Source organism: Coregonus clupeaformis, chromosome 19 (assembly GCF_020615455.1).
Source record: "Coregonus clupeaformis isolate EN_2021a chromosome 19, ASM2061545v1, whole genome shotgun sequence".
NCBI lineage: Eukaryota > Metazoa > Chordata > Actinopteri > Salmoniformes > Salmonidae > Coregonus > Coregonus clupeaformis.
Window position 1 is genome coordinate 2,464,454 of NC_059210.1, and position 12,208 is coordinate 2,476,661.

Genomic DNA, 12,208 nt, shown 5'->3' on the forward strand with positions numbered 1-12,208 from the left:
AAAATATAAAATATAAAATATTTTTAAACACTTTTTTGGTTACTACATGATTCTATATGTGTTATTTCATAGTTTTGATATCTCCACTATTATTCTACAATGTAGAAAATAGTAAAAATAAAGAAAAATCCTTGAATGAGTAGGTGTGTCCAAACTTTTGACTGGTTCTGTATTTTAAAATAAAGTGCCACCAAACCCTTTTTTGCATCTCTTTTATCATATTTTATCTTCCCACTCACTTTTCTTACCTTACACAAATGCCCTGCCCATTTCAGTCGTCCTTCAAAACGGTGAGCAATCCAAGCAAGAGGAAATGGATAGAAAAGAGAGAGATGCTCTAAGCTATCCTCCCAGATCAAGCTACCACTACTGGTTCCTGTTGTGGTGAGGTAAACTCTCTCTCACTCCTCCCCAAGGACTTTGGAGCCATGGATCCTCTCTTTGTCTGTCTTTTCCCCTCTCTCTGATCATGCCGAGGTTATTAATGCCTTGTTAATGCATGTAATGTCATGTAATTTAGGCTAAATTAAGGAATGGTTTTGCCTTGTATAATGGAATTCATTCATTTTATAATGTTATTATATACACTTGCATTGATATTCAATTGTTAGACCTTTCTTGAAATGCCTATTCCTGTAACTCAACAATAGTCCTTTTGCACATTGCTATTTATCTTATGGAGTTCAATAATACAATTTTCTAGACTTCGTTAATATACAAGTTACATAGTCTAGTTATGAGGTCAGGTGAGGAATGTATACAAATATTTCCCACTACAATGACAGAGTTATTTTTGGGAAAGTCAGATGATTAACTCGGGTTAATAATTAGTCATAGAGAGTGGAACAAATATCAAATAGCTGTCATTTCACCATTTTCTTCTTCCTCGTTTTAAGAGAGACATAAATAAGCCCTCCGACCGATCTAGCAGAGAAGCAGGCACAATGAGCAAGGTCACTTTACTCGCAGGTAAAAACATTCTTAATATGTTCACATATATTCTCTTTGTGTGAAATTCTTCTTATTTTTATTGACTTTCAATATGTGCTTTTTAAGGTCTGTGCTTGGCTCTGTCCCACTTGGGTGAGTTTCCACAACATTATGACATTTCCCACACATTATTATATTAACATTTGAGGATTTTTTTTATTTGAATTGTCACTCAGTATTCATCAAGAGAATGATGTTTGTATTAGTCATCTAGAATTATTGTGTGATATATAACAAAGATGCTACCATGAAGTTGTGTCACCCTGGGAAATGTTGACAGTGACTCATATATGATAGACACCGCATTCTGTTCCTGTCTAAGGCTCTACCTCCCAACTGGTCTGCTACTTTACCAACTGGTCCCAGTACAGACCTGGAACTGGGAAGTACCTGCCGGCTAATGTTGACCCTAACCTGTGTACTCACCTGATCTACGCCTTCTCCATTATCAACCCTGCCAATGAGCTTGCCACCTTTGAGTGGAATGATGAGACCCTCTACAGATCCTTCAACGGACTTAAAGACAGGTTTGCATCTTTTCCCAAGACATTCTGAGATGTTCATGGGTAATTGTTTACTGACAATAGTAATTGTATTTTTGTCATCCAACAGAAATCCTCAGCTCAAAACACTTTTGGCTGTCGGTGGATGGATATTTGGCACACAACAGTGAGATCTTTTATTTATTATATTTACATGGGTAACAGGTAGTATATTTTTTATGTATTCATAATATATTTCATATTTAGTAACATCAACCTGATTGAGCATCCTTAATTCTCCCTAGGTTCAGTATCATGGTTTCATCACCTGCCAATCGGCAGAAGTTCATCCAGTCTTCGATCAGTTTCCTGAAGAGGCATGGTTTTGACGGGCTGGACCTGGACTGGGAGTACCCTGGAGCACGGGGCAGCCCTCCAGAGGACAAGCACAGATTCACACTGTTGTGCAAGGTGATGGTTAGGGTTAGCGATATGGCTATGGTTATTGTTAGGCCAGGGTGTGGACATGAAGCTGGGGTAAGGGCTAGGGTTAAGGCTAGGGTTAGGGTTGAGCCGGGAAACAATGCTACTATACTTTTATTTAGGGATGAGGTAAAGAAATTACAATACATGTAATGCCATATGACAAAAAATACATCTGTTGTTTTTGTAGGAGCTCCTGGAGGCCTTTGAGGCTGAAGGCCAAGAATTCAGCCACCCCAGGCTGCTGCTTACTGCTGCTGTGGCTGCTGGGAAAGGGACCATTGATTCTGGCTATGAAATTGCAGACATTGCTAAGTAAATATGGATTTTAACATTATAACCACTGTAGTCACATTTTAGATAAACCATCATATGATGAACAGGATCCCATTTGGATTAATGGATGTGTATTAACTTGTCTTCTGGGTCGTTCCACATCATTTCAATCACTGTCTGACTACACCCCTTTTGATTTGAATGAAACCTTTCATACATGTTTGCCCATGGTGGAAGTGGTCAGAAAGTGACTTTTTTTGGACCTGAATGCCAAAACATTCAGGAGCTAGAGGTGCTCAAAGTTGACAACATTTTCAAACCCCACCCTACCATGAGATGTTAATGTCTTTATCACTGAAAAATATAAACTGTTGAGTTTGATATCATTTGAAAGCTGATATATGAAATCATATGGAACGACCTTTCTGTCTTTAGATACCTGGACTTCATTAATGTGATGACCTATGACTTCCATGGATCCTGGGAGACCTTCACAGGACACAACAGCCCTCTATACCAGGGATCCCATGACACAGGAGACCATATCTACTTCAACACAGTGAGAAAGGGGCTAAATCACGCTTCTTGTCTACATGTTAAATAAAGCCTATCAAATGTGAGTGTAAAGAAAGTACTGTATATACATTCATGCAAAATTAGTTTCAAAGTCTCTCTTTTCTGTCTCTCTCTCTCTCTGGCAGGATTTTGCCATGAAATACTGGCGAGATCAGGGAGCCCCTGTTGAGAAGCTGATGATGGGCTTTGCTACATATGGACGTTCATTCCGGCTCGCCTCTGGAGATAGTGGTGTCGGAGCGTCAGCCAATGGTGCTGCTTCACCCGGACCTTTCACCAGGGAGGCTGGTTTCTGGTCTTATTATGAGGTAATAAGGCTTAATTACGTATTTTTTGTGAACTTTGAAAGGTATCAAATTGATAGTTCACTTTTCAATTGAGGTAATCTGTTGCCCCTCCTGTTTCCAGATCTGTACTTTCCTCCAAGGAGCCAGTGTACAGTGGATTGACGATCAAAAGGTTCCCTATGCCTCTAAAGGAAATGAGTGGGTGGGATTTGACAATAGGGAGAGCTATGACACAAAGGTATGCTGCAGTGTTTCTGGGTTTTAATCCAAAATGGTGAACCAAACATCTAACTAAGCTAAGAAATTGCAAAAGAATCAAAGACATCAGTAGAAACTCCATACTCCTGTTATTTTCTTATGCTCTCACTCTCCCTTCCTAAGGTCCGCTACCTAAAGGAAAACGGCTTTGGAGGGGCCATGGTTTGGAATCTGGACCTGGATGACTTTGCTGGACAGTCATGTGGACAGGGCAACTATTCCCTGATCAGCCATCTTCACAAACTCCTCAACATTGGTAAATCACGTTTAAACGATTTCTTACTTGTCCAAATACACTGCTCAAAAAAATTAAGGGAACACTAAAATAACACATCCTAGATCTGAATGAATGAAATAATCTTATTAAATACTTTTTTCTTTACATAGTTGAATGTGCTGACAACAAAATCACACAAAAATTATCAATGGAAATCAAATTTATCAACCCATGGAGGTCTGGATTTGGAGTCACCCTCAAAATTAAAGTGGAAAACCACACTACAGGCTGATCCAACTTTGATGTAATGTCCTTAAAACAAGTCAAAATGAGGCTCAGTAGTGTGTGTGGCCTCCACGTGCCTGTATGACCTCCCTACAATGCCTGGGCATGCTCCTGATGAGGTGGCGGATGGTCTCCTGAGGGATCTCCTCCCAGACCTGGACTAAAGCATCCGCCAACTCCTGGACAGTCTGTGGTGCAAGGTGGTGTTGGTGGATGGAGCGAGACATGATGTCCCAGATGTGCTCAATTGGATTCAGGTCTGGGGAACGGGCGGGCCAGTCCATAGCATCAATGCCTTCCTCTTGCAGGAACTGCTGACACACTCCAGCCACATGAGGTCTAGCATTGTCTTGCATTAGGAGGAACCCAGGGCCAACCGCACCAGCATATGGTCTCACAAGGGGTCTGAGGATCTCATCTCGGTACCTAATGGCAGTCAGGCTACCTCTGGCGAGCACATGGAGGGCTGTGCGGCCCCCCAAAGAAATGCCACCCCACACCATGACTGACCCACCGCCAAACCGGTCATGCTGGAGGATGTTGCAGGCAGCAGAACGTTCTCCACGGCGTCTCCAGACTCTGTCACGTCTGTCACATGTGCTCAGTGTGAACCTGCTTTCATCTGTGAAGAGCACAGGGCGCCAGTGGCGAATTTGCCAATCTTGGTGTTCTCTGGCAAATGCCAAACGTCCTGCACGGTGTTGGGCTGTAAGCACAACCCCCACCTGTGGACGTCAGGCCCTCATACCACCCTCATGGAGTCTGTTTCTGACCGTTTGAGCAGACACGTGCACATTTGTGGCCTGCTGGAGGTCATTTTGCAGGGCTCTGGCAGTGCTCCTCCTGCTCCTCCTTGCACAAAGGCAGAGGTAGCAGTCCTGCTGCTGGGTTGTTGCCCTCCTATGGCCTCCTCCACGTCTCCTGATGTACTGGCCTGTCTCCTGGTAGCGCCTCCATGCTCTGGACACTACGCTGACAGACACAGCAAACCTTCTTGCCACAGCTCGCATTGATGTGCCATCCTGGATGAGCTGCACTGCCTGAGCCACTTGTGTGGGTTGTAGACTCCGTCTCATGCTACCACTAGAGTGAAAGCACCGCCAGCATTCAAAAGTGACCAAAACATCAGCCAGGAAGCATAGGAACTGAGAAGTGGTCAGTGGTCACCACCTGCAAAACCAGTCCTTTATTGGGGGTGTCTTGCTAATTGCCTATAATTTCCACCTGTTGTCTATTCCATTTGCACAACAGCATGTGAAATGTATTGTCAATCGGTGTTGCTTCCTAAGTGGACAGTTTGATTTCACAGAAGTGTGATTGACTTGGAGTTACATTGTGTTGTTTAAGTGTTCCCTTTATTTTTTTGAGCAGTGTATATACAAACATATCAATGTTTTTTTTGCAGTCAAGTGCTATTCTGAATAGACATATTACATTTTATTTTCACCCAGAACTACCTCCCCTGCCACCTACACACACCCCATGGTCAGGGGCACCACCCACAGTCAAGGCCACCACCAAGGCCACCACCACTACTACCCTTGTACCCGGTGGTGGTTTCTGTGCAGGCAGGGCTGGCGGGCTGTATGTCAAAGCAGATTCCCCGAGCTCTTTCTATAACTGTGCCAACGGCATCACCTATATCCAGAGCTGCCTCGCTGACCTAGTCTTCAGGGACAGCTGCAAATGCTGCGACTGGCCCTAGGACTGTCATGTCTGTTTTTTGACCTATGGGAGAGTTGGGTATGTTGAGCCATTTTTTACATTCAGCATCACTACATCAAGGGAAATATAACTCTCTTCCTAACAAAGATATCGACATATATTTCAGGATCATGTGTATCGCTGGAAATAATCAGAATGTATGTAAACATAACAGTTTTGAAAACATAGGTTGTCCAAAAAAAGTGTTCTCAGAATCTTGGCACAAGTTGAGCATAGAGACAGGGTAAGTTGAGCCGCCTTGGGGTAAGTAGGTGATGGTGTCCTGTGACAGAGGGTGATGGTGCTGGTAGATCAAAATTTAAATCTTGGAATGGGGTTCTGGTATATTGTATATCTTAAATGTATGCCTCGGTCATACTGTATATAGATCTCTCTGTTCAATATCACTTACCCTTCCATTTCTTGACCAGTTGTCTGGGACAGGGATGTTGTTTTGATGTGCCAATTCGTAGGAAAGTTCTCTGCATTTGAGGCTACTGAGCCCATGAAACTGGTCTGAGAGATTCTTCATATGTTTAGCAAGCTCAGACTAGATGTCATCAGATATGACCTTGTGTGCCTCTGCTACTTTACCAATTGCCTCTCTTTCGCACATGTACATGTACATGTTCATTTTCTTTTTTGTCAATGTACCTTTTCAGTGTCATTCAGTCAATTATTTCATCTCTTACTGCTGCTCAAATTAACTTATTCCCTTCTCTCACTTCCTTGGTTGCTCTCTCAAGAACCTCAAGGGGGGCTAGACCTTTGCTTGTTTTACGTTTGTAAACATGGGGCACTATCTTGAGTTCATATGCATGGCACATTGCAAAAATATATTATGTATAACACTGACAAAATGTAATTATAATTTATATGGGGGTATGGTGGCCATTGGCTCAACTTACCCCATGGTCATTGGCTCAACTTAACCCAAGGCAAACATTTGGACTATATTAGCCCACACAGCTACAAGGATACACTTTCATGCTACACTACATGACCAAAAGTATGTGGACAACTGCTCGTCGAACATCTCATTCCAAAATCCTGGGCATTAATGTGAAGTTTGTCCCCCCTTTGCTGCTATAACAGCCTCCACTCTTCTGTGAAGGCTTTCCACTAGATGTTGGAACATTGCTGTGGGGACTTGCTGAGGTCGGGCACTGATGTTGGGTGATTAGGCCTGGCTCGCAGTCTGAGTTCCAATTCATCCCAAAGGTGTTCGGTGGGATTGAGGTCAAGGCTATGTGCAGGCCAGTCAAGTTCTTCCACACCAATCTCTACAAACCATTTCTGTATGGACCTCGCTTTGTGCACGGGGGCATTGTCATGCTGAAACAGGAAAGGGCCTTCGTCCACCGGACACCCATATTCATCCGTCGGACTGCCTGATGGTGAAGCGTGATTCATCACTCCAGAGAACGCATTTCCACTGCTCCAGAGTCCAGTGGCGGCGAGCTTTACACCACTCCAGCTGACGCTTGACATTGCGCATGGTGATCTTAGGCTTGTGTGCGGCTGCTCGGTCAAGGAAACCTATTTCATGACACTCCCGACAAACAGTTATTGTGCTAACGTTGCTTCCAGAGGCAGTTTGGAACTCAGTAGTGAGTGTTGCAACCGAAGACAGACTATTTTTACGCGGTACGCGCTTCAGCACTCGGCGGTCCCATTCTGTGAGCTTGTGTGGCCTACCACTTCGCGGCTGAACCGTTGTTGCTCCTAGATGTTTCCACTTCACAATAACAGCACTTACAGTTGACCAGGGCAGCTCTAGCAGGGCAGACATTTGACAAACTGACTTGTTGGAAAGGTGGCATCCTATGACTGTGCCACGTTGAAAGTCACTGAGCTCTTCAGTAAGGCCATTCTACCGCCAATGTTTGTCTATGGAGATTGCATGATTGTGTGCTCGATTTTATACACCTGTTGGCAACGGGTGTGTCTGAAATAGCAGAATCCACTAATTTGAAGGGGTGTCCACATACTTTTGTATATACTGTATAGTGTAGGTTTAGGACCTCATATTGTAGCTTATAGAGACCTCAACTGATGTACAAAACAATCTTTAAACTATCTACTTTGGTTTAGATACAAGCATCATGAAACCTATAACACAATAAATTCATTTGTACCTAACTTGCTTACCACTTTTTCCATGTGCTTTCTTCCTTCACAGACTCCATGAAATGATGACCTCGGCTCGTCCTAAATATTTGGTCACATTATTAATTTTGTATGGTGTTGAGTTCTGACTTGAAATATACTTATTCCTGTAACTAAATAAGGCCTTATTGATTATGTTATGTGCAAAATGAATGTATATGTTATTGGTCACTGAGGGGTGAAGAGGGACTTTGTTCATGGAAAGTAACTGTGAGAGAAAAGGGGAACAGTGTTTATAACCAAAGTCTGTTCAGTAATGTGAACAAAAGGTCACTTGTAAACATCATGGAGAAGTGATCGGATAAAGAGGAACAGCACAACATTTATGCAGTGTTGGGCAACAGATAGCAGTTCTGAGAAGTTACCTCCCTAACCTCATCTTGACATATAATGCCTGTTTGATCATGTGCAAAGTGTGCTTGCAGCTGAAGCACCCAGTGGGTTGAATAAACGTGGTTTGAGCTTTTTCTAGTCGTCCGTTTGAGTTTATACTCTGTTCAGAACCTAACAATGGTTTCCTAGAAACAAGGGGTGGCTCAACTAACCCTTTGGCTCAATTTACCCCACTCTCCCCTATGTACAGCCCTGAGGGGCAATTTTCACACTTGCTATATAGATTATACAAAGTAAATATCCTGTTATTATTTTTATTTACTGGCGTTGTGTCATCTCAGTAGCTAGGTTTCCATCCAATTTGCGACAAACTTTCATGCAAATATTCAAAACTCTGAATAAAACAATTTGCGCATTCTTCCATCAGAGATGTGTTTCCATCAAACGTACTTTTTCCAGATAAAAGGCTGTGGGTGATGACGTAGTGCACATAAAAATAACTTTTGCTGTTAAATTCCCATGTACCGAATGAAAAATACAAGTTAAGGGGAATTTCACCCTGGCTCTGCCACAGCATATAGTCATTACTATATTAACAACATTACGTTTTTGTCGTAAACATCAACATTATCGAAACCAAAAGAACGGGCGCATTTTCATTTCACTGGTAGAATCGGGAAGTTTCGACTTCCTGTGTATTCGTCTGCTTATAGTGAACCACAAAGTCCAGCATTCATAGTGAATGCAGATACCGCCCCGCTAGGTAGATGGGGCGTGCCCACAAACTTGGTTCATTGCGTTCTTTAATGTCGAATGACCAACACACAGTAATCTAAGAACTTCTCTAGGCAATTTACTTTTTGAACACTTGTTTTTCACTAACATTTGTCATCATGCTCGTGTGGTGTTCTGTGTGGCTGTGCTAATTACAAACAAGCGCTATGTGTTATCTTTCACCGTTCTACCTACCAGAGATTTACCCAGATACTGCCAGTGGTTTGCGGCTATCAAGAATGATGCTTAGGTGACCAAAGATTATCAGAGGGATTTTCAGGCTGAATGAATGGGGAATCCATTTAGAAGACAGCTGAGAAGTGATGCGATACCATCATTTTCTCCCTTCACAACAAAATGGAAGATTCTCAAATAGAGGTAAAGTACCGTTAGCTGGACTAGGTAAATTAGCTACGTTAGCTAGCGTTACAGTCCTGTATTGAACTCTGAAAGCAATCAGCAAAATCATATAGCTATCTATATTTTGGTTACACGCTGTCAATCAACTTCACCTATGCTATGGTACTCACTGAAACACTGGTAGTTACCTTCAGCAGAATAAAGATGTTTGTTTGTTCGTTCTATCTTTGACTAACATTAGCTAACGTAAGCTAGCTAACATTAGCAAATAACAGTAACTCAATCTGGTAGCCATTTATTCCACCATTGTCTGGAAAACACTTTGTCGATATAGCTAACTCACTCTCAGTGTGTTGGTAGTAATGATGAATGTGTATAAATTGTCTATGGTTGGTTAGTTGGTTCCACCAGCATGTGTTTCCAGCCCCAAGCTCTGCACAAGATGAAGGCAAATATTTTCAAGCTGACGGCTAAGATAGCTCAATTTACAGTAAGCATGCCATAAACATGAATTGGGTAGTGTTATGGGGTTACAGGTGGTTAGATGTAGCCTGAGAACCACAGAGTACCTTCCAGACCATGTAATCATTTTAGTCTACCCCTTTTTCTTTTCTCTTTGTAAAACCTGCTGAAAAATACCCCAAAGTGGCAGTATTTTGGGTACACAAGCATGAGGGAGGGGACACACCTTGCGGTTATGGAGCACAACAAGATTGTGGGACAGAAACCAGCAAGGGACACTGAAAGGTATAAAATCAAGACAACAGTAATGACACAACCACCTCGTTCTTCTCTCTGCAGATTCTCAAAACACAATACAAAGACAGGTCTACAAAAATCCCCTGCTACTATTGACAAGAATGATCTGTCAAAGTCAATGGGCTGGGGGAGGTTTACAGGTCTTTGAGATGAGGAAGGGGTTTTTGGTTGTGCTTAGAGACAGTAAATGTATTGTTATGTCATTTCTCTTCAATCTTCCATACACAACAATACATACTGTGTAAGAACTGATGACAGCCACCTGTCTAGATCAATGAGAGAAGACTTGAAATAGACAAGATGGAGGTGTCCACATTGTTGGATTACTTCATGTAGCAAAACAAGTATTATTTTAATAAATTCAAACTGACTCCTGTTTCCACGAATTGAGGATGAAGACAGCTTCGCCAAGCTAAGGTTGGTCAAAAATTATGTGCTACACCAAACAGTACCTATCCTGTAACTCCCAGTAATGGATACCACTAATCTTTGGTTAGATCACATTAGCTGGTGTAACAATCTGTAGCTAAGAGAACTGGTGATCAGCAGATGATGGGAGAGGTGGTCATGATGAAATTGCCATTCCAAAGAAACATACAGTAAGTTCAGGGAACACTTGTACAGCTGTGGGAGAAGCGTTGTCATGATCAAACTGCCATCCAGCTCCTCTTGAGTCATCTTCTGCATAATGTCCAATCCATCAAGAGGGATACTGTTCACGGGATACAGTTTTTCTACAATGACACATGCAGGCAAAGGAATTATGTTCCTCTCGAAGAAGAATCCACTCCAGAAAGGATCCCAGGCACCACCCGGTATTGTCTGTAAGACAAAAAAGATAATCAATTATACTCCATTGCACAGTTTGAACTTTTAAGACACAGTTTTCGCTCACACAATATGAAATACTTTTTGCCCTGTTGTAACAGATCTATGACAGACAAGAATGATGTAACATTTATTCAAAGTCATAGGCTCTAGACCCGTTTAAAGGAAACAGTCAGGAGGCAGATACAAAAAACAAGCAAAGTTTATTAAAATATCTTGGTTTTATGTTTGCTTGTAAGGACGGGATAGCAATACAAAACATGAACAATATGAAGTACACAGGATGCTCATAGTTCACTCACAGTGCTACAGTGGAGGGAGGGCACTTCCAATAAACCACTTGGACCTCAAAGCCAGCAAAGCCTCTACAAACACATGAAACCAACTTTCAGAACAATGGACCACACCCCAAACATTTCTTCTCAAACAGCATGAGCATGTTCACAAAATGCTTACTTCACAGACAGACTTGTACAGCAGCGACATAGGGCGTAAAGCCATAGCGATGTATAGAGATCATTACTTGTAAATAACTTGTTTATGCATGGACATTGCCACTGAAGGCTTCCACCATTTTAAAGTAGTCAACTGGGTGGGGATTCATATGGGTTGGGAGCAATTAGCCAATGATCATAGCATTGTTTTCTTCTTCAAATTTGTTTGCCTAGTTTGTAAATGGCCTTTTAGCTATGTCACTGCCATGTAGTGGCCACAATAAATTAATGATACACAATATTTGGTCCAAGACTCGAAGCACTGCAGGTGGCGGTAAATCACCAATATTAGCTTTACACTTTATTCAAACATCAAAAGACGAAAATGTACTACTTAAAATGGAGATTAGGGATGGGCTTTTGAAATATTTTCACTATTCGTATAATATCATGCATTTTGGGGGGGATATCTGAATAGTCTAAATATGTGTTTTTTGTGAAACTTTTATACAACTTTTTTTTCTAAACAGCACTTGTTTGCTGCATGACTCGGAAAGCTCTGTTTGCTGCTGCAGCAGGGCGGGGGAAGGTTAGGGGCCGGTGTAAGACGGAAGGGAGGAAGAGGGAGAGAAAGTAGCCATACTCGTGCTAATTAGACAAACTTGTTGCTGCCTTAGGTTATCTATCATACCATCTGGCAATGCCTGTATTGACTACATCAAATCGATGTAAAGAATCTAGCTACGCTAGCCAGCTAAGTTAGCCAACTAGCTAGCTAGCAAGGCTAATTGAAGCTATTTTGCTGCGCTCCACATCCTTGTCTACAACCACTCCATTCAGATTAAACAACAGCCTACCTGTTGGTTGCTCGTTGTAGTCTAGTCCTTCTCATTAAAGTAACTTCATTCCATAATTTTTATTCCATTTTGCAATGATTAGAAATATCCTACTTCACCTGCTAGTCTACATATTGAGCCTCTGACTGTAGTGCCG

The 12,208-nt window shown here is 42.1% G+C and overlaps 1 protein-coding gene across 1 annotated transcript; it reads left to right on the forward strand.

Moving 5' to 3' along the window:
* The first annotated feature begins 896 nt into the window (after window positions 1-896).
* On the forward strand, window positions 897-8,194 carry LOC121554185 (acidic mammalian chitinase). Its single transcript, XM_041867664.1, has 12 exons — window positions 897-969; window positions 1,057-1,083; window positions 1,313-1,517; window positions 1,603-1,659; window positions 1,778-1,943; window positions 2,146-2,270; window positions 2,667-2,790; window positions 2,933-3,115; window positions 3,216-3,332; window positions 3,476-3,608; window positions 5,306-5,597; window positions 7,741-8,194. Exons 1-11 carry the CDS (start codon window positions 945-947, stop codon window positions 5,557-5,559), a joined length of 1,416 nt encoding a protein of 471 aa, XP_041723598.1. The 5' UTR covers window positions 897-944; the 3' UTR covers window positions 5,560-5,597; window positions 7,741-8,194.
* Window positions 8,195-12,208: the final 4,014 nt, after the last annotated feature.

Coding starts and splice junctions, on each gene's coding strand:
- LOC121554185 (XM_041867664.1), top strand. CDS start 945: ATGAGCAAGGTCACTTTACTCGCAG. Junction 1,084..1,312: donor CTTGGCTCTGTCCCACTTGG/GTGAGTTTCCAC, acceptor TTCCTGTCTAAG/GCTCTACCTCCCAACTGGTC. Junction 3,116..3,215: donor GTTTCTGGTCTTATTATGAG/GTAATAAGGCTT, acceptor TCCTGTTTCCAG/ATCTGTACTTTCCTCCAAGG.